The sequence below is a fragment of the Pristiophorus japonicus genome, chromosome 22 (assembly GCF_044704955.1).
Source record: "Pristiophorus japonicus isolate sPriJap1 chromosome 22, sPriJap1.hap1, whole genome shotgun sequence".
In the NCBI taxonomy this organism is placed as follows: domain Eukaryota; kingdom Metazoa; phylum Chordata; class Chondrichthyes; family Pristiophoridae; genus Pristiophorus; species Pristiophorus japonicus.
Genome location: NC_091998.1, coordinates 4,999,785 through 5,021,607, shown reverse-complemented (window position 1 = coordinate 5,021,607; position 21,823 = coordinate 4,999,785). Strand labels below are relative to the sequence as shown.

The following is a 21,823-nucleotide window of genomic DNA, read 5'->3' as shown; positions in this document are numbered from 1 at the left end:
CCCGAACACTCCTTCAAAATCATGCCTCATTATTTAAATATATAAACAGGCTGCGGTTCTAATATTTGTTCCTAAATCAGTCCTTATTGCTTTAAGTCGTTCATGGGATGTGGGCGTTGCTGGCTAGGCTGACATTTCCCTAACTGTCCTCGAGAAGGTGGTGGAGAGACTTCTTGAGCCGCAGTGGGTCTGGAGTCACAAATCGGCCAGACCGGGTAAGGGCGGCAGATTTCCCTCCCTAAAAAGGACATCAGTGAACCAGTTGGGTTTTTACGACAATCCGATAGTTTTATGGTCACCATTACTGATACTAGCTGTTTATTCCAGGTTTATTTAATGAACTGAGTTTGAACTCACGACCCTGGATCATTAGGTAGACCTCTGCATTACTGGTCCTGTAACATAACCACTGTGTTACCGAGCCCATTATTCTTGCGATGTGAAATTTGAAGCATTTCAGAGAGATGTGACATTTCAGTGTACAATCTGCAAGTCCTCGGGTAATCTTTGTACTTGGGGTTTATTACAAAAGCAACACGCATCACAGCTGTGGAAGTTTACGAATGAATTTCAAAACAATAAAAGTCACCTTTGGTGCATTGCGGAGCGAGAGATTCTGTCTTTCTACATCGTGTAGTCTGGAGAGAAAACCAGTGTCACAGCTCCTCACGTCACTGATTGCTCAGCAATGTTCCCAGGGGAAATATTGCCCTGGACAGATAGAGTTTTTAAAATGGAATTTAGACTTCAGACCAACTTCAGGGGAGCTGCTCAGGAGATATAGTGCAACTTGGACAAGAGCTGGAGTGAATACACACAAATTTACCCGACAGGTACACGCGATAAAAATCAAAAATATCACAAGACACATGAAAATATCAGACTATGCAACTTACCGGGAAAAACTGAACTCTTAACTCTTTCCCTTGAGCACAAAATCCAGGCCGACACTCCCAGTGCAGTGCTGAGGGAGCGCCGCACTGTCGGAGGGGCTGTCTTTCAGATGAGACGTTAAACCGAGGCCCCGCCTGCTCTTGGGTGGACATGAAAGGTCCCACGGCACGATATTGAAGAAGAGCAGGGGAGTTATCCCCGGTGTCCTGGGGCCAATATTTATCCCTCAACCAACATCACAAAAAAACAGATTATCGGGTCATTATCACATTACTGTTTGTGGGAGCTTGCTGTGCTCATATTGGCTGCTGCGTTTCCCATATTACAACAGTGACTACACTCCAAAAAGTACTTCATTGGCTGTAAAGCGCTTTGGAGACGTCCAGTGGTTGTGAACGGCGCTATATAAATGCAAGTCTTTCTTTCTGATCGCGGCCTCTTGTCGATCCCCCCCATGCCTTTAGCCATCTTGGCCCCAAGCCCTGTAACTCTCTCCCTATACCCCTCCGCCTCGCCACCATTAAGGCCCGTCCTTAAAACGCATCTCCCGATATCGCCTTCTTTGGCTTGGTGTGCATGTGTGTCTAACCATGCCTATAGGAAGTGCCTTGCTGTGTGCAAATTGGCCCCCACATTTCCACAATTACAACAGTGGCTACACTTCAAAAAAAATACCTCATTAGGTTATAAAACGCTTTTGGGATGCCCAGGGGTCACGAATGGCGGTGTAAAAAATGCAAATTCTTTGAGTTGAGGTTTGAAGCAACGATGAATGAATCAATACACACGACCTTACTGGGATAATACACGATCCCGTGTGGTGAACTTGGCCCAATTAAGTGCCGTTAACCTTTGCGTGGATTCGTCCTGGGACACGGCTGCACTGGGAGGGACTCCCTCCCTCGGATAGATGAATGCTGCTGTCCTTTGACCAAGTTAATGGCTCAATGACTGCCGGCTGTGCGGAGAGTTGCTGGAGCGAGGAGCACTGGGCCACAGGGAGCCATTGAGGCGGAGAACCATCGCATGTTTTTTTTTTTAAAAAAGAAAAGAAGAAAAATGGATAAAGATTTGAAGCAGCGGCATATACAGGGCTGTGGGGAGAGCCCAGATCAGTGGGATTAGTTCTGGATCGCTGCAGCAAGCCGTCAATGCGGGAAGGTAGGAACAAGCTCAGGCTGCAATCGTCAACAGTTCTGTGCACGACACGCCGATCACATCGTTAAATACACGTTCGCTATCTCGGAAATAAAATGTTCGCAAATGACATTCGGAATTGTTATGTCTTGGATAAAGAGTCAGATCAGATACTGTAAACTCAAAGTAAATGTGACCGTGGCCATTTATTATCGATCTCAGAGTGCCTCTCCAGCCTGTGAGGCCTCCTTATATACAGGTGCTCCCAAGGGATTGTGGGATCCCTTGGGACTCCAGGGGACAAGCCCTCTGGTGGTTAGACATGGTAATTACAGGTTGGGGCTGATGCCGTCCGCCGCGATTCTTCTCCACAGGAACTCCACTTCAGGCGCCAGAAAAACGCACATCGAGCATTTTAGCCTGAGCCCCACGCGATTAAGCCGACTAAGAACCTCCTCCAGGTTCTGCAGGTGCTCGATGGTGTCCCGACCTGTAACCAAGATGTCGTCCTGGAAGACCACAGTCCGCGGGATCAACTTCAGCAAGCTTTCCATGTTCCTCTGGAATATCGCCGCGGCCAATCGAATCCAAAACGGGCATCTGTTGTAAACGAAGACCTTTGTGCGTGTTGATGCAGGTGAGGCCTTTTGAAGATTCCTCCAGCTCCTGCGTCATGTAGGCCGAGGTCAAGTCCAGCTTCGTGAACGTTTTCCCTCCCGCCAGCATCGCAAATAGATCGTCTGCCTTTGGTAGCGGGTATTGGTCCTGCAGTGAGAAACGACTGATAGTTACTTTGTAATCACCACAGATTCTGACAGTGCCGTCTCCCTTGAGGACTGGAACAATCGGACTGGCCCACTCATTGAATTTGATCGGCGAAATGATGCCCTCTCGTTGCAGCCTGTCCAGCTCAATCTCCACCCTCTCCCTCATCATGCCTGGTTCGAACAGTGCGGGGAACTTGCTTAGGACCTGGACACATGAGGTGTCGTCGACAGATGAAAGCGCTCGGACGTGGTCCCAGTTCCAGCGCTTCTTTTCCAGCCAGCTCCTGCCGAACAGCGTGGGGCCATCGCCCGATACCACCCAGAGTGGTAAATCGTGCACCACTCCATCATAGGAGATCTTTACGGTAGCACTGCCAATAACGGGAATCAGTTCCTTTGTGTACGTTCTAAGTTTGGTACGAATGGGAGTCAGGATTGGCCTTGAAGCCTTGTTGCACCATAACTTATCAAAAGTCTTTTTACTCATTATGGACTGGCTTGCGCCCGTGTCCAGCTCCATGGACACCGGGAGTCCATTTAAATCAAGCTTCAGCATTATTGGGCGATATTTTGTGGTAAATGTATGCACCCCATATACCTCTGCCTCCTCGGTCTGAGGCTCTGGTTCGTCATGATCCACCGTGGATCTGTCCTCCTCTGCAACATGGTGGTTTGCAGGATTAGCAGGGTTTGCAGCTCACCTGCACATACGTTGGAGGTATCCCATTGTTCCACATCCCTTGCAAACGTATCCTTTGAAGCGGCATGAATGGAAACGATGATCACCCCCGCAGCACCAACAAAGTGTTAATGGCCTTGTAGTCACCACCCTTGATGGCAGAATCCGAGTCATCTGCGGACTTGCAGCTACAGGCGCGTAAGTCCTGCCATGTGCATATCGATTCAAAAAGAACGTTACTTTGTTCACAGTACTTGCAGCAGCACTAGTGTGCTGGGAAATTTGTTTGGTATTGTCACTGGTGGAGATAAACGCCTTGGGCTATCGCTATGGCTTTACTCAAGGTTGGGGTCTCTACAGTCAAAAGTTTGCGAAGTATGGTTTCGTGGCCAATGCCAAGTACAAAGAAGTCCCTGAGCATGTGCTCCAAGTGTCCTTCAAATTCGCAATGTCCTGCAAGGCGCCTTAGCTCAGCGACGTAGCTCGCCACTTGCTGGCCTTCAGACCTCTTGTACATGTAGAACCGATGCCTCGCCATCAGAACGCTTTCCTTCAGGTTTAGATGCTCCCGGACCAGTGTGCACAACTCATTGTATGACTTGTCTGTGGGTTTCGATGGAGCGAGCAGGTTTTTCATGAGGCCATACGTTGATGCCCCGCAAACTGTGAGGAGGATCGCCCTTCGTTTGGCAGCGTTCCCTTCTGCTTCCAGCTCGTTGGCCACGAAGTATTGGTCAAGTCGCGCCACGAAGGTTTCCCAATCATCTCCCTCTGAAAATTTCTCCAGGATGCCCACAGTTCTCTGCATTGTTGCGTTGGGATTAGTCATTTTCGTCGCCAGTTGTTATGTCTTGAATAAAGAGTCAGATCAGATACTGCCAGCTCAAAGTAAGGTGTGACCATAGTCCTTTATCACAGATCTCAGAGTGTCTCTCCAGCCTGTGAGGCCTCCTGATATACAGGTGCTCTCAATGGATTGTGGGATCCCTTGGGACTCCAGGGGATGAGCCCTCTGGTGGTTAAACAAGGTAATTACAGGTTTACATACATAACAGAGATGCCACCTTTTTGTTTGATATTGAGTGACGCAACTTTCTGGAGAAAAAACACGGATTGGAATTAACCGTGGTGTTTCAGAACTGAGCGGACAAGTATCGTTTCTCTGTAAATCAATCGGCACAGAAGGTGGTCAACACATTACGTAGAAGGAAAGGAAAGATTCTGAGATTACGCCGTGCGAATATTAGTGTTCCAATCCCTCCATGGCCCTTGTTCCTCCCTATCTCTAATCTCCTCCATGCCTTCAAACACCACCGCCCCGAGATCTCTGCGCTCCTCCAATTCTGCAGATTATAATCGCTCCACCAATGGTGGCCGTGCCTTCTGTTGCCTCGGCCCCAAGCTCTGGAACTCCCTCCCTCAACCTCTCCGCCTCTCTACCTCTCTCTCCTCCTTTAAGACGCCCCTTAAAACCTACCTCTTTGACCAAGCTTTTGGTCACCTGCCCTAATATCGCGACACCATCCAGGACAAAGCAGCCCGCTTGATTGGCTCCCCATCCACCACCTTCAACATTCACTCCCTCCACCACCGGCGCACCGTGGCTGCAGTGTGTACCATCTACAAGATGCACTGCGGCAACTCGCCAAGGCTTCTTCGGCAGCACCTCCCAAACCCGCGACCTCTACCGCCTAGAAGGACAAGGGCAGCGGGCGCATGGGAACACCACCACCTCCACGTTCCCCTCCCAGTCACACACCATCCTGACTGGGAAATATATCGGCCGTTCCTTCATCGTCGCTGGGTCAAAATCCTGGAACTCCCTCCCTAACAGCACTGTGGGAGCACCTTCACCACACGGACTGCAGCGGTTCAAGGCGGCGGCTCACCACCACCTTCTCAAGGGGCAATTAGGGATGGGCAATAAATGCCGGCCTTGCCAGCGACGCCCACATCCCGGGAACTGTTTGATAATGCTCCACTGAAGGGCCTTAGGATATTTTACTACGTGAAAGGTATTATATTGTCGTTGTTATGAATGCTTAACACATTTGTGTGGAATTCCTTTGTACGCTATTTAGCAAAGCTGCTAATCTGTTGATTAATGTACAGTTTTGGCTGCTAACACTTGCCCAGACCACATTTCATAAACACTTGTGCAGACAGCAATGAAACATAGAAAGTTAGTCTGCCGGCTTTAGTTTCTCATCATCCCCAAACCCGGCCAAACTCCACCACCTCGCCTTCCACCTTTGCGGCTTCCTGGTGCTTTCCGTCGCTCTCTGACTGAGAGGAACGGAAAGCACCAGGAAGGCTGAGGCTCGGTGCGGGGCAAGGAAAAAGCAGGACATTCATTTGTGTCTGCCCCCAAAAAACTGAAAAATCAGTGAACTTAAATCACACGGAGACTTCTTCGCAGGAACAATTATTTAAATTAAACCAAAAAAAGGCAATTGGGTATTCATTCAAGCAGATTATTATGCATTTAAGGCATTATTGGTAGACTCCAGTTGTTCTTCCAAGAAATTGAAAAAGCAGGGTTGATAACGAGCGTAAAGCAGCACTTAAAAATATTAATGCTATTAAATCCAATATTTCTGGTTCATTTTCACCCTGATCGTTACCAATGTAGGCCTCTCCTGCCATCTGCTGGTCAGAGGTCAGTACAGCAGAGTCATGCAGTGACGTGCTGCCTCGATCCAATTCCACTTCATCACAAATGCTAAAATGGGTTAAAAATCTATCATCCAAAGCGATGATACACAAATAATCAATGTTGCAAATTTTTGACCCAACACCAAGAAACTTTACGTCCACTTTTGCATTCCCTGGGAAGGCGGCACCCACCAAAAGCAGCCAAAACAAGTTTTTAACTAGTTGTTCACTAGTTACATCGCAAACTAGTCAATAACAAAAAGAGTTAATCAAAGAGAGTATTTCCATCCGAGAGCAGGATGGAAAAGAGCCAAAAAAATAAAAACATAAGTCTGACGTGACGCACACACGACAAAATCTGTGTTTTTTGTGTATACATGTATTTCATTATCAATGTCATCTCCATTAGCCCGGTTTGTATTTTATAAAGATTACATTACAACTGAGAGGAAAGAAATGGTTCTCAGCAGCACAGCCAGAACCAGTGAACAGTGATATACGGAGCTAATATTTCTGACTGACACTGTTCTTGTATAGAAGGTTGTGGGTTCAAGTCCCACTCCAGAGACTTGAGCATAAAATCTAGGCTGACAATCCCAGTGCAGGGCTGAGGGAGTGCTGCACTGTCGGAGGTGCCGTCTTTCAGACGAGATGTTAAACCGAGGCCCGTCTGCTCTCTCAGGTGGACGTAAAAGATCCCGTGGATTTCGAAGAAGAGCAGGGGAGTTATCCCCGGTGTCCTGGGGCCAATATTTATCCCTCAACCAACATCACTAAAACAGATTATCTGCTCATTATCACGTTGCTGTTTGTGGGAGCTTGCTGTGCGCAAATTGGCTGCTGTGTTTCCCACATTACAACACTGACAACACTTCAAAAAGTACTTCATTGGTTGTAAAGTGGTCGAGAAAGGCGCTATAAAAAATGCAAATCTTCCTTTCATTCAAATGCTCACAATAAATAATATGGTCGCTGTCACGCAATTAACCTCTTAATCTGCATGTATGTCATCCTCCCTACTGTGTTAAAATTGGGACTCGGCTCACTGTCTCCTGTTCCAAGCTATTCCAGCCAACGACCTCTACACGGCAGGTCTCTGTACCTCTCCCTGTCTGCCCTCCCCTCCCCTCTTCCTACAACAGGAGTCTCCAAACTACAGCCCTGGGAACTCAACTTTGATTTGCCCTTATCTTTCTCACCCACCTGGAGGTTAGCAAAGGGCTGGTGGATAAATCCCAAGTCACATCATCAAAATCTGAGAGTTTTGTGTCCTACAGAGTGCAGTGTAACAAAATTTGCATAACACTAAGATTAGTGGGTTGTGTAGAGGACACAGAGGCTGCAAAGAGATTTAGATAGGTTAAGCGAATGGGCGAAGGTTTGGCAGATGGAATACAATGTCGGAATGTGAGGTCATCCACCTTGGGAAAAGAAACAGTAAAAGGGAATATTATTTGAATGGGGAGAAATTACAACATGCCGCGGTACAGAGGGACCTGGGGGTCCTTGTACATGAAACTCTTTTTGGAGTTTATCTGCAAAACAAAAAACATTAAACCGTGCCACCCGCCCTGGATGACACAGCAGACATTTACAAGGCCCTTTTTTTTCCTTTTTTTTTTGTGTTTTTCTTTTTTTTGGGCGCTAAAATCAAATTTTTTCCAGTGCCCCTTATAAAAGGGGAGGGGACACTAAAAGCACCGGCAATTAAAACAAATTAAACTTTAAAACGTAAAATCAAATTAAAATTTGGTTGCCGGGCGTGATGATGCACTCCAGTCCCTCCGGTGCCCACCTCTCGCGGAAGGCCGCGAGCGTACCGGTGGACACCGTGTGCTCCATCTCCAAGGACACCCTGGCCCGGATGCAAGAGCGGAAGAGAGGCAGGCAGTCAGGTTGAACGACCCCCTCGACCGCCCGCTGCCTGGACCGGCTGATGGCACCCTTGGCCGTGCCCAGGAGCAGTCCTACGAGGAGGCCCTCGGACCTACCCGCTCCCCTCCGCACAGGGTGCCCAAAGATCAGGAGAGTGGGACTGAAGTGCAGCCAGAATTTCAGGAGCAGCCCCTTCAAATAATGGAACAGGGGCTGCAACCTCGTGCATTCAATAAAAACATGGAACACGGACTCCTCCAGACCGCAGAAATTGCAGGCGGCCTGGGAGTCCGTGAACTGGCTTAAAAATTTGTTGCACGGCACTGCTCCGTGCACCACCCTCCAGGCCAAGTCCCCGATGAATAGTGGGAGGACCCCTGCGTAGAGTGCCCTCCATCAGGGACCCCCGCCTCCTCCGGACAGCAGGATGGTACGCCATGGCGTGTCCGGACGGCAGGCGAGGATGGCAAAGTTGAGAGTGTGCAGGAGCAGCCCGTACAAGAAACCCCTCCGCGCGGAACTGAAAGGCACGGAGGGGATTTCCCCGAGGCGGCTCAAGTTGTGAGGCGCCGGCCCCCCGAGGGAGATTCCGGGGCTTGGCGCCGATGAGGAATTCCGTCCGGACGGGGGTCAGTTCGGACGGGATCTCCCCACGTGCTTGAGCCTCCTCGATGCACCTAACGGAGTCAGGGCCCAGAGCTGTTTTTAGCGACTCGATGGCATCGGCCGCGTGGCGGACGTTGGCAGAATTTAGGCGCCGCGCCAGCGTGTCTGGCGCCATCCAGCCCGCTCCTCCACCATCGAGCAGGTCCCTGACCCTGGTCACCTCACCAGCCACAGCCCTCTCTTCCGACCGCCACATAAAACCTCGGTCGTGGAGGTACGGATTCCCGAGCAGCGGCTCCTGCAGGACGGCCGCCACTCCAGCCGGCGGAGAGCTGCGCTTGGTGGAGACTTTGTTCCAGACCCTGATGAGGTCCCTGTAAAAGACAGGCAGCTCCCGGAGGGCGGTCCTGACACCCCCCAAGTTCACAAACAGGAGCTGCGTGTCGTAATTGAGGTCGCGCTGCTGGCAGAAGAAATACATCGCCAGAGCGCACCACCTAGGAGGGGGCTCGACGTAAAGGTATCTCTGCAGGGTCTGAAGACGGAAAGTCGCGAGCTGGGCGCTGACGCACACCAACGACTGACCGCCCTCCTCAAGCGGGAGACTCAAGACCAACCCAAAAGGTTAGTTTGCAGGTGCAGCAGGTAATCAGGAAGGTGAATGGAATGTTGGCCTTCATTGCGAGAGGGATGGAGTACCAAAGCAGGGAGGTCCTGCTGCAACTGTATAGGGTATTGGTAAGGCCGCACCTGGAGTACTGCGTGCAGTTTTGGTCACCTTACTTAAGGAAGGATATACTGGCTTTGGAGGGGGAACAGAGACGATTCACTAGGCTGATTCCGGAGATGAGGGGGTTACCTTATGATGATAGATTGAGTAGACTGGGTCTTTACGCGTTGGAGTTCAGAAGGATGAGGGGTGATCTTATTGAAACATTTAAAATCATGAAAGGGATAGATAAGATCGAGGCAGAGAGGTTGTTTCCACTGGTAGGGGAGACTAGAACTAGGGGGCACAGCCTCAAAATACGGGGGAGCCAATTTAAAACCGAGTTGAGAAGGAATTTCATCTCCCAGAGGGTTGTGAATCTGTGGAATTCTCTGCCCAAGGAAGCAGTTGAGGCTAGCTCATTGAATGTATTCAAAATCACAGATAGATAGATTTTTAACCAATGAGGGAATTAAGGGTTACGGGGAGAGGGCGGGTAAGTGGAGCTGAGTCCACGGCCAGATCAGCCATGATCTTATTGAATGGCGGAGCAGGCTCGAGGGGCTAGATGGCCTACTCCTGTTCCTAATTCTTATGTTCTTATGTACACAGACCTTCAATCTGGTAAAGTCGATCGTTCAGTTTGATTATGTTGGGCTTCAGATTCCGGCAGAGAGCGTACAAAGATTATTACTCTTGTTTTTTTTAATTAATTCTCAGGATGTGGGCGTCGCTGGCAAGGCCGGCATTTATTGCCCGTCCCTAATTGCCCCTTGAGAAGGTGGTGGTGAACCGCCTTCTTGAACCGCTGCAGTCCGTGTGGTGAAGGTGCTCCCACAGTGCTGTTAGGGAGGGAATTCCAGGATTTTGACCCAGCGACGATGGAGGAACGGCCGATATATTTCCAAGTCAGGATGGTGTGTGACTCGGAGTGGAACGTGGAGGTGGTGGTGTTCCCATGCGCCTGCTGCCCTTGTCCTTCTAGGCGGTAGAGGTCACGGGTTTGGGAGGTGCTGCCGAAGAAGCCTTGGCGAGTTGCTGCAGTGCATCTTGTAGATGGTGCACACTGCAGCCACGGTGCGCCGGTGGTGGAGGGAGTGAGTGTTGAAAAGTGGTGGATGGGGAGCCAATCAAGCGGCTGCTTTGTCCTGGATGGTGTCGAGCTTCTTGAGTGTTGTTGGAGCTGCACTCATCCAGGCAAGTGGGGAGTATTCCATCACACTCCTGACTTGTGCCTTGTAGATGGTGTTTGTAACAGTACTGAAGAGGCGAGTATGGAATTATTGAGGGGATATTAAGCTAGTCAGTCAGTTAAGTGGCCAAAAAGTCATCTTTATCCCTGTTTAAAATGTGATTTTGAACAACTCACTCGACTAAAGCAACAGCAAAAGTGACTGACGCAATACTGCCATCTTGTGGCAAACTTAAGCAGGACCGTTATGTGCCAAACCATTTAGTTTCCTTTGGGATTCTATATGTAGCAGGCTGCAGCCTGGTCTGGGCGTCTCACAATGACCCTCGCTCCAACACCCAAATCACCCATGTCACTGACCCAGCCAGAGACAAGCAAAGGGAACAACCCCAACAATAATATGTATTTATAGAGCATCTTTAATATCGTAAAACATCCCAAGGCGCTTACAGGAGCGATTATCAAACAACATTTGGCACCGAGCCACATAAGTAGATATTAGCTCAGATGAAGAGGTAGGCTTTAGGAGCGTCTTAAAGGAGAGAGAGGCGGAGAGGTTTAGGGAGGGAGTTCCAGAGCTTGGGGCCCAGGCAACAGAAGGCACCCATGGTGGAGTGATTATAATCAGGGATGCTCGAGGGCAGAATTAGAGGAGCGGGGGGTTGTGGCAACGTTCATTTTAAGCTGCTCTCTAGGGAACACGCACGGACCCTTAAAGGGGCCACGCAGGGCCAAAGAAAATTGCAGGGAACATTTGTTGTGGGGCTGGGGGAGATTACAGAGATAGGGAGGGGCGAGGGCCACAGAGGGATTTGAAAACAAGGATGAGAATTTTTAAAATTGAGGTGTTGTTTAACCGGGAGCCAATGTAGGTCAGCGAGCACAGCGGGTGATGGGTGAGCGGGACTTGGTGCGAGTTAGGACACATAGCTGTTACCAGAGATGACCCCTCACTCCCTGATGTAACTGTACCCCACAGCACTTAAACTGCACTGCACCTCTCCAAATCTCTTCTGTGCTCAGAGACTGAATGGTGTCTTAAAGAATTCAGATGAAAGGATAACTCCATTTCTCGAGTATTTCCAGCATTTTATGTTTTTCAACAACAACACCAACTTGTATTTATATAGCACCTTTAATGCAGTGAAACATCCCAAGGTGCTTCACAGGGGTATTATGTGATAAAAAGTTGACACATCAGGTTTCCAGGATTGGCAGAATTTTGCTGTTGTATCAAGGAAGGGAACTCCTTTGAGTAGATATCTTCCTACACTGGGCAGCAACTCTGAAGCTCAGGCCCTCATCTGCAAATCCTTCCATCTGGGACTTCCTCCAACTCCAGGTCGCTGCACATTCACCCTCCCGCTGTTCTACCAATAGTGGCAGTGCTTTCAGCCATCTGGCCCCAGTGTCACTCATTGAGTTTGCCACATCTGGCTAACTGGGATTCCAGATGTGGCGAATTTAAAAAAAAACAAGTCAAACCCCGCCGTTGGTCATGTGATCTCACTATTCGCACAGTGTCTGCATGTGAACTTTAACCTTTTTGTGCATTTGTTGGTAATTTGGTAAGATGAAAAACAGAGTGTGTTTTTTTGATCGTTAAGTGTTTTACCTCCTTGGTTACTGAATGATGGTAGATGCTCATTCAGTAACTATCCACACATGAAGCACCTTTACCTGTATTGTGATTGTTGCCCAAGCCGCACCTGTAGCTATTCAGCGATTCCTATTGGACAACGCTGTCCTCAACTCCTCTCCCTTGCTCCATCTCTCCTTCCTTCGGACACCTCCCCTCATGCCCCTCCCACCCCGACAACCCACCTCCACAACTATGAAACGTTTGGCTGCAATGAAAGGTTATGTGTAAATATGCAAATTGTAGGTAGAATTAACTTGAATAAAATATTCATCATCTTTCTTTCTGTTGAAGAATCCTTTTCTTATAACATACACCACTGAACAAAACAACAAGACATTTGATACCAGTGAGCTCTCAACATGAAAAGTGACAAAAATTGCTTAGCTAATGAAAAGCTATCAAAACAGACAGATACAATCTAGCCACATAAGAACATAAGAAATAGGAGCAGGAGTCGGCCATTCGGCCCCTCGAGCCTGCTCCGCCATTCAATACAATCATGGCTGATCCGATCTTGGACTCAACTCCACTTCCCCGCCCGCTCCCCATAACCTTTTACTCGCTTATCGTTCAAAAATCTGTCTATCTCCACCTTAAATATATTCAATGACCCAGCCTCCACAGCTCTCTGGGGCAGAGAATTCCACAGATTTACAACCCTCTCAGAGAAGAAATCCCTCCTCATCTCAGTTTTAAATGGGCGGCCCCTTATTCTGAGACTATGCCCCTAGTTCTAGATTCTCCCACGAGGGGAAACATCCTCTCTGCATCCAACCTGTCGAGCCCCTTCAGTATCTTATACATTTCATTAAGATCACTTCTCATTCTTTCAAACTTCAGAAGACTTATGCAAGCAAATACAGCAGTTCACATTGCAACAGGCTTATTGACAACAATAATATGTAGTCATTGCAGAAGGACCTGCCCCTCCACTGCACTGCAAGGACCCAACTTTAGGTGTCCTTAAATAGTGCTTAAAAACAAAAAGCTCCCTTTGCAAAAGACGAAAATGCAGCTCGTTGCAAAGTACGTGCACAATGATGACACGATATATGCGCGTGTTATTCGCCTCCCCCAGCCCACAGGCTTAAATCTCAAGGAGGATTTCTTGTCTTTGCTGCCTCCCTCTTCATTCTGCCTCACCTGTCCTTGCCTGGTCGCTGGCCTTTCCTGCCGACACCCTGCAGGTCCTGGGTTGCCGACCGTGGCTTTGCAAAGAGCTGCTGCTGTCAATCCGGGCTGCGTTCCAAATCCCCGGGTCAACATTCCAAATCCCCGGGACCAGATTCCAAATCTCCGGGACCTGCCCAGGGCGAGCCGCTGATTTGCAGCCTTTATTGCCAAATGGTAAGTCATTTAAATGCAATTAACGTCTCTCTGCCTTCTTCAGGATTTCATTTAATGTATAATTGGGGAGGGGGGGTGGTACTCGGTGTTTACATCTTTAAATGCGAAACAAAAAATAAAAGCCATTTTTCCTGAAATTATTTGAGGACAGTTGAGTGAAATTACATTGCTATTTTTAAAAAAATCTTAAATTTAATCATCATTAATGACATTTCTGCCTCATTTTTGTGCCGATCTGCTCAGCAACAGTTGTTTTGGGAAAGCATATTACAAAGATTCAAATTGCAATTGAGTTGAGCTGAGTGTGTTTGCAGTAAGTGTGTGGCTCAGGGTCCCTTGCTCGCTGCATAACTGGTTACAGGGGAATCTGTTTATTGGGCACGGTGTAAGGGAGTGTAAACGTGGTGGCTTCTCTCTTCCCCCAGTCTCAGACAGGGAGGCTGCGAGCCTTGGCCATTCTCTGAATCTCCCTGTGCAGCGGTTGCTATGATACCTCGTCATTTTTGAAGGGGGAGAGGGCAATGATCATGGACACACCAGTGCCTTTTTGTTTGCATTGAGTCAAACTTTAATAAAAGTGCAAACATTCGCCGTCAGCTGGAAAACTGCACAACGCTTGCTGTGTGGCAGGAGCTCTGAGTGCAGTAACCAGCAGTTAATTGAATTAAATCGCTTTTTCAACGCAGCTCGAGTCAGATAATGTGGGACGGTTGACCCCACACACAACTCAAAGATGTACAGTGAGTGCTGGGGAAAGCCCTACGGCCCATCCTGTATTCTAAAGTAATCCCAGGATCCTCGCCTCCAATGTCTTGCAAAAAAATCCCTTCCACATGTAGGAGAGAAAACGCGACAGTCAGTTGGTGCACAGCAAGCTCCCACACACAGCAATGTGATAATCTGTTTTTGTTATGTTGATTGATTGGCCAGGACACCGGGGATAACTCCCCTGCTCTTCTTCGAAATGGTGCCGTGGGATCTTTTACATCCACCCGAGAGAGCAGACGGGGCCTCGGTTTAACGTCTCATCCGAAAGACAGCACCTCCGACAGTGCGGCACTCCCTCAGCACTGCACTGGGAGTGTCAGCCTAGATTTATGTGCTCAATTCCCTGGAGTGGGACTTGAACCCACGACCTTCTGACTCAGAGGCGAGGGTGCTGCCCACCGTTTTTACAACAAGATTTTCCAACTGAGCTACAAAACGATCAGCAAAATGACATAACTACAGAATTATTTATCCAAAGTATTCTCTCAGCAAAACTGGTTATGCAGTGAACGTGGCTCCATTCTAACTTGCTGACTTTGTGGGCCATTTGCCTGAAGCTTCGGAAACCATGTATGGATTTTCAACCACGAATGAAATTCAACTTTGGCGGCAGCACAAACCAAGCAGTAGTGGATTGCTCTCCCGTTCCTCGCCCCGCCCGTTCATAGGATAACCGGGTACACGGCACAGAAACAGGCCATTCGGCCTAACCAGTCCATGCCGGCGTTTATGCTCCACTCGAGCCTCCTCCCGTCTTTCCTCATCTAAATCTATCAGCATAACCCTCTATTCCCTTCTCCCTCATATACTTGTCCAGCCTCCCCTTAAATGCATCGATACTATTCACCTCAACCCCTCCCTGTGGCAGCGAGTTCCACATTCTCACCACTCTCTGGGTAAAGAAGTTTCTCCTGAATTCCCCATTGGATTTCTGGGTGACTATCTTATATTGATGGTCTCTAGTTATGCTCTTCCCCACAAGTGGAAACATTCTCTCTCTATCCACTCTATCAAAACCTTTCATCATTTTAAAGACCTCTATTAGCTCACCCCTCTTTTTTTTCCACTGCCCCATTGAATTTGAATTCCACCCACAATGTGTTGCCAGTAATTTGCATGTTGCGAGCTGTCAGCTGTTCAGAGGATCTGGTGAAAGTAGCGTTCCGTTTCTTGTCCGACTGAATCACGTTGTTTCCAAAATACAATATAGCAACTTGATAAACTGGTGGTGCAGACGGTTTGTGCAGTAACCAGTGCGTCTCGCCCGCCTTTAAATGTAACTTCTCCGTTCTGTAACAGAACCTTTTCTGGCTACTTTGTTTAAATTACTGGAGAGATCGGAATGTAACAACCGGTGATTGAAGGCGTACTTTGGTCAATAATAAACTGACCAGGACCGCGACCTTTAGTCCATCGATCATGAAACTCTGAAAATTAGAGGGAAACAGCAGAGTGTGAATGGGTAAAAGATAATTCACATTTCTCATGTGCATTCCCTGACCTCCGGACGTCCCAAAGCACTTCACATATATTGAAGCACGGTTGCAATATAGAACACGTGGCAGCCAATTTGTGCACAGCAAGCTGCCACAAACACAAATGAGATAAATGACCAAAACTCTTTTTGGAGTTTATCTGCAAAAACAAAAGACATTAAACCGTGCCACCCTACCTGGGTGACACACCAGACATTTACAAGGTCCTTTTTTTCCTTTTTTTTGTGTGTTTTTCTTTTTTTTTTTGGTTTTTTTGGGCACTAAAATTACAATTTTTTCCCAGTGCCCCCTATAAAAGGGAAGGGGGACACTAAAAGCACCGGCAATTAAAACAAATTAAACTTTAAAACGTAAATGACCAATCTGTTTTTAGGTTGTGTTGGCCGAGGGATCAATATTGTCCGGGACAGCGGGCAGAACTCCCCTGCCTGTAGATTACTTTCTGCAGTCTCAGTTCGGTAGGAAAGCGCGGCTGATATTACTGCAATGGAAACGCTGGTTATTTTTGTCTGTTAGGCAGGAAAAGCGCACAGACTGAGCACTGAGCAACGTGAACAGTTGCTCCCCAACCTCCGAGGGGCCGGCTGGGCGGAAGTGGAAGGGAGAGATGCAATTTATAAAGAGTTTGTCTTCAAAAACTTCAACCAGGTGAGAATTTATAATGGCTCGATGCACAATAATAAAATGAGACACCAATCGGTTTTTAGGTTGTGTTGGTTGAGGGATCAATATTGTTCGGAACACCAGGGAGAACTCCCCTGCCTGTAAATTAATTTCTGTAGTCTCAGTTCATTTGCATTTGCATATAATTGGCAAATGAAGTTCAACACAGATAAATGTGAGGGATTACATTTTGGTAGGAAGAATAGGGAGGTCACATTACTGGGAGGATGCGAGTCTGGGTGGGGTAGAGGAACAAAGGGATCTCGGATACAAATACACAAATCACTAAACGTTGCGACACAGGTTAGCGAGGCCATAAAAAGCAAACCAAGCTCTAGGGTTTATTTCTAGAGGGATAGAATTGAAAATTAGGGAAGTTATGCTAAACCTGTATCCAACCTTGGTTAGACCACACTTGGAGCACTGCGTACAGTTCTGGTCGCCATATTATAAAAAGGATATAGAGGCACTGGAGAGGGTGCAGAGAAGATTTAAAAGGATGATACCAAGAATGCGAAGGTATACCTATCAGGAAAGGGTGAACAGGCTGGATCTCTTTCCTCTTGATAAATGGTCGAGAGGTGACTTCATAGAGGTCTTTAAAATGAAAGGGTTTGGTAGAGTGGATAGAGAGAGAATGTTTCCACTTGTGGGGAAGAGCATAACTAGAGGCCATCAATATAAGATAGTCACCAAGAAATCCAATGGGGAATTCAGAAGAAACTTCTTTACTCAGAGAGTGGTGAGAATGTGGAACTCGCTGCCATAGGGAGGGGTTGAGGCGAATAGTATCGATGCATTTAAGGGGAGGTTGGATAAACATATGGGGGAGAAGGGAATAGAGGGTTATGCTGATAGATTTAGATGAGGAAAGACGGGAGGAGGCTCGAGTGGAGCATAAATGCCGGCATGGACTGGTTGGGCCGAATGGCCTGTTTCTGTGCCGTATATCCGATGCGATCCGGTGTAAATGCAAGGGACCTGGTTTTGCAGTAAACTGCATTTTCCTATATTTTTTTAAAAAGGCTTTTGGTTTTATGACGAGAGTGGCACTACAGGCCGAGAAAATGGACCATCACCCAGAGTGGTTTAACGTTTATAACAAGGTAAGGAAAGACTTGCATTGATATAGAACCTTGGGACTTCCCAAAGTGCTTCAGAGCCAAGTTAATATTTTACTTGTAGTCGCTGGCTGCTGCATTTCCCACATGACAACAATGTGCGCACAGCAAGCTTCCACAAACAGCAATGTGATAATCTGTTTTTGATGATATCAGTTGAGGGATGGATAGTCACCAAGACACTGGGGAGAACTTCCCTGCTCTTCCAATACTGGCCATGGGATCTTTAACATCACCAAAGAGCGAGGACGGGGCCAGGAATTTGGTTTAATGTCTCATCCAACAGTGTGCGCTCCCTCAGTACCGCCCCTCCGACAGTGCAGCGCTCCCTCAGTACCGCCCCTCCGACAGTGCAGCGCTCCCTCAGTACCGCCCCTCCGACAGTGCAGCGCTCCCTCAGTACCGCCCCTCCGACAGTGCAGTGCTCTCTCAGTACCTACCCCTCCGACAGTGCAGTGCTCCCTCAGTACTGCACTGGGAGTGTCAGCCAAGATTCTCTGGAGTGGGACTTGAACACGCAACCTTCTGACTCAGACGAGAGAGCTACCCACTGAGCCACGGCTAACACACGTACAGTCCCTGTATTTTATTGCCTTGTAGTGTATGCAGAATTGCCAATGAACAATTTTTATTTGGTCCTCATTTATTTAATAAATTTATTCGAAGCCAGGACAGTGAATAAATTTAAGACAGAGAAAGACAGTTTCTTAACCGATAAGGGATTGAGGGGTTATGGGGAGCAGACAGGAAAGTGGACTGGAGTCCATGATCGTATTAAATGGCGGAGCAGGCTCGAGGGGCCGTATACCTTCTCCAGCTCCTATTTCTTATGTTCATCGATGGGGGAAGTGAATGGCTCACTTTTTAAACACCAGTCTCTCGCACTCCTAGGTCAGGTACAGCCCTGATTCTAACCCAACCCTCCCACCGGGAATGGGGAGGGTTTATGTCGGTGGCCCAGTTTTCCTCGCCGTTGATTTTAAGGCTCTGATGTGAATTCTGCAGGTGTATGTTCATTTACTGTATGGACTGGGCAGGAAGCCTCCGAACAGGTGCTGGAAGAATCCCTCAACTGCATAAGCTAAAGGGAGGAAGACCTCATCATGGGAATGGTTTTATCTCCGCAGGTTCACATCACTCTGAGTACACACGAGTGCGGAGGGCTGTCCGAGCGAGATATCAAGCTGGCCACCTTCACTGAAGAATCTACGGTTTCTCAATGAGCTCCAAGGGCATGTCAGCGGCTATTGGGACCAAATTAACTGATACATTTCAAAGGTCATCCGTATGTTTGAAACTTGCCGTGGATTACACCAGAATCAAATTGTATTTAATCGGGATGAACCGAGAGCTAGTTTACATGTTGCAGTATTGATGTATGTAGTTTGTGGGGAAACTGTGCCTTATGTGAATAAAACACAAATCAAAATAACCCTGCCTTCATTGGTACAAGATTAAATAGTTCCTGAGTTGTAGCGAGAGTAAAACCAGATGGCAGGTTCACCGATGCTTTGAAACTGGAACTGAAGATCGGGCCAAGTTTGGATGGTTCCCTTGGTGACGTTTGCCAAAACTGCAGTGATGCCACAGATTCCAACACTGTTACATAGAATCGTAGAAATTTACAGCACGGAAGGAGGCCATTTCGGCCCATCATGTCCGCGCCGGCCGACAAAGAGCTACCCAGCCTAATTCCACTTTCCAGCTCTCGGTCCGTAGTCCTGTAGGTTACGACACTTCAGGTGCACGTCCAAGTACTTTTTAAAATGTGGTGAGGGTTTCTGCCTCTACCACCCTTTCAGGCAGGGAGTTCCAGACCCCCACCACCCTCTGGGTGAAAACATTTCCCCTCAAATCCCCTCTAAACCTCCTATCAATTACTTTAAATCTACGTCTCCTGGTTGTTGACCCTTCCCAAAAGGGAAATAGCTCCTTCCTATCCACTCTAGCCAGGCCCCTCAATTTTACACACCTCAATAAGGTCTCCCCCTCAGCATCCTCGGTTCCAAAGAAAACAAACCCAGCCTATCCAATCTTTTGATCCCAGCACAGTTACCAAGGGGTCGACACTGATCAATTCCAGCACTGTGTGCAGTGATCTGCTGGGCATTGCTGCCAGTTAAAAGGGGCACAGCCCCATTAAGCTGTTGTCCCCACGATCAGCCTGTACATATTGCTCAGTTTGTGAGCATTGCAGACACAGCCATACATTTATTGCTCAGAGGTGCTGATGATGGGATTTCCTCTATAGCGATTGAACATCGAGTTCGAATGGACTGGAGTCACATGGAGGCCAAGCTAGGCAAGGGCGGGGCAAGGTTTTCTCCCCGCCGGGGAAGCAGTTGGGTTTTTTAAATTACAATTAACAGCTTTCATGGTGTTGGCCGACAACTTCGATGGTATATGAACTCAGAACCTCTGGGAGGACAACCGCTTGGCCACTCGGCCCACCCCGCAATTGGAGCACGAGAGATTTTAAGTCACTGCTCTGACAGCTTTACAAACAACAGCTTGAACTTACGTAGCGCCTTTCACATAGTAAAACATCCCAAGGAACAAAATTTGACACCGAGCCACGTTAAAGAGATTGGGACAGGCGGCCAAAAGCTTGGTCAAAAAGATAGGTTTCAAGGATGCTTCCACTGGTGGGGGAGACTAGAACTAGGGGGCATAATCTTAGAATAAGGGGCCGCCCATTTAAAACTGAGATGAAGAGAAATTTCTTCTGGGGGTTGTAAATCTGTGGAATTCGCTGCCTCAGAGAGCTGTGGAAGCCGGGACATTGAATAAATTTAAGATAGAGATAGACAGTTTCTTAAACGATAAGGGAATAAGGGGTTATGGGGAGCGGGCAGGGAAGTGGAGCTGAGTCCATGATCGGATCAGCCGTGATTGTATTAAATGGCGGAGCAGGCTCGAGGGGCCATATGACCCACTCCTGTTCCTATTTCTTATGTTCTTAAGGAGGGTCTCAAAGGAGAGCAAGGCAGAGAGGCATAGGGAGCGAATTCTGGAGCCTAGCGCCTTGGCAGCTCAAGGCACGGCCGCCAGTGGTGGAGTGATTAAAATCGGGATGCACAATAGGCCAGAATTGGAGAAGCGCAGATATAAGAATTAGGAGCAGGAGTCGGCCATTCGGCCCCTTGAGCCTGCTCCACCATTCAATAAGATCATGGCTGATCTTCGACCTCAGCTCCACTTTCCTGCATTATCCCCATATCCCTTGATTCCCTTAATATTCAGAAATCTATTTATCTCTGCCTTGAATATACTCAATGACTGAGCCTCCACAGCCCTCTGGGGTAGAGAATTCCAAAGATTCACCACCCTCTGAGTGAAGAAATTTCTCCTCATCTCTGTCCTAAATGGCCGACCCCTTATTCTGAGATTGTGACCCCTGATTCTAGACTCCCCAGCCAGGGGGAAACATCCTCTTTGCATATATCCTGTTCGTCCTTGTAAGATTTTTGTATGTTTCAATGAGATCACCTAAACTCTAGAGAATATAGGCCTAGTCGACTCAATCTCTCCTCATAAGACAATCCTCCTATCCCAGGAATCAGTCTGGTGAACCTTCGTTGCACTCCCTCAATGACAAGTATATCCTTCCTTAGGTAAGGAGACCAAAACTGTACACAATACTCCAGGTGTGGTCTCACCAGGGTCAGATATAATTGCAGGAAGATATCTTTACTCTTATACTCAAATCCTCTTGTAATAAAGATCTCGGAGGATTGTAGGGTCAGAGATTAGAGATAGGGAGGGTCGAGGGGCCATGGTATGATCTGAAATTAAGGACAAAAATTTTAAAATAGTGGCATTGCCGGACCGGGAGCTAGTGCAGGTCAGTGAGCACGGGGGGTGATGGGCAAACAGGATACGGGCAGCCGAGTTTTGATGAGCTAAAGTTTACAGCTGGGAGAGCGTTGGGAGAGACAAGTCTGGAGCTAACAAAGGCACGGATGAGGGTTTCGGCAGCAGATGAGTTTACTTGGTTAACATCCAGACCGTAGGAGCCAAAGGCCAAAAGCGGCTTCAGTTCCTTAAATGCGATGACATTCCATCACGCTGCCCGATTGCACTGGTCCATGGAAGAGTTTACATTTGTGATTATGCAAATTAATTTTAGCAGAAACTGTAACCTGAACAATGCAACTTCAAGCACAATTTGCGCCCAATGCGGAAACTCTACCCCAGTATTTACGGGTTCATCAAGAAATGAGCTGCAAGTTTAAATCCCAGCCACAGATGGTGCCAGTTGCAATGTATTTG

General features: G+C 47.9%; 1 protein-coding gene across 1 annotated transcript; it reads left to right on the top strand.

The window, feature by feature from the left end:
* The first annotated feature begins 13,189 nt into the window (after positions 1 to 13,189).
* On the top strand, positions 13,190 to 18,983 carry pcbd1 (pterin-4 alpha-carbinolamine dehydratase/dimerization cofactor of hepatocyte nuclear factor 1 alpha). Its single transcript, XM_070865345.1, has 4 exons — positions 13,190 to 13,503; positions 16,284 to 16,415; positions 17,456 to 17,536; positions 18,679 to 18,983. The coding sequence occupies exons 1-4, from the start codon at positions 13,501 to 13,503 to the stop codon at positions 18,772 to 18,774; spliced, it is 312 nt and encodes a 103-aa protein (XP_070721446.1). The 5' UTR covers positions 13,190 to 13,500; the 3' UTR covers positions 18,775 to 18,983.
* Positions 18,984 to 21,823: the final 2,840 nt, after the last annotated feature.

Excerpts from the sequence above, each read along its gene's own strand:
- pcbd1 (XM_070865345.1), top strand. Across the intron at positions 16,416-17,455 it reads TCTTCAAAAACTTCAACCAG|GCTTTTGGTTTTATGACGAG; the intron begins GTGAGAATTTAT and ends TTTTTTAAAAAG. Across the intron at positions 17,537-18,678 it reads GGTTTAACGTTTATAACAAG|GTTCACATCACTCTGAGTAC; the intron begins GTAAGGAAAGAC and ends TTATCTCCGCAG.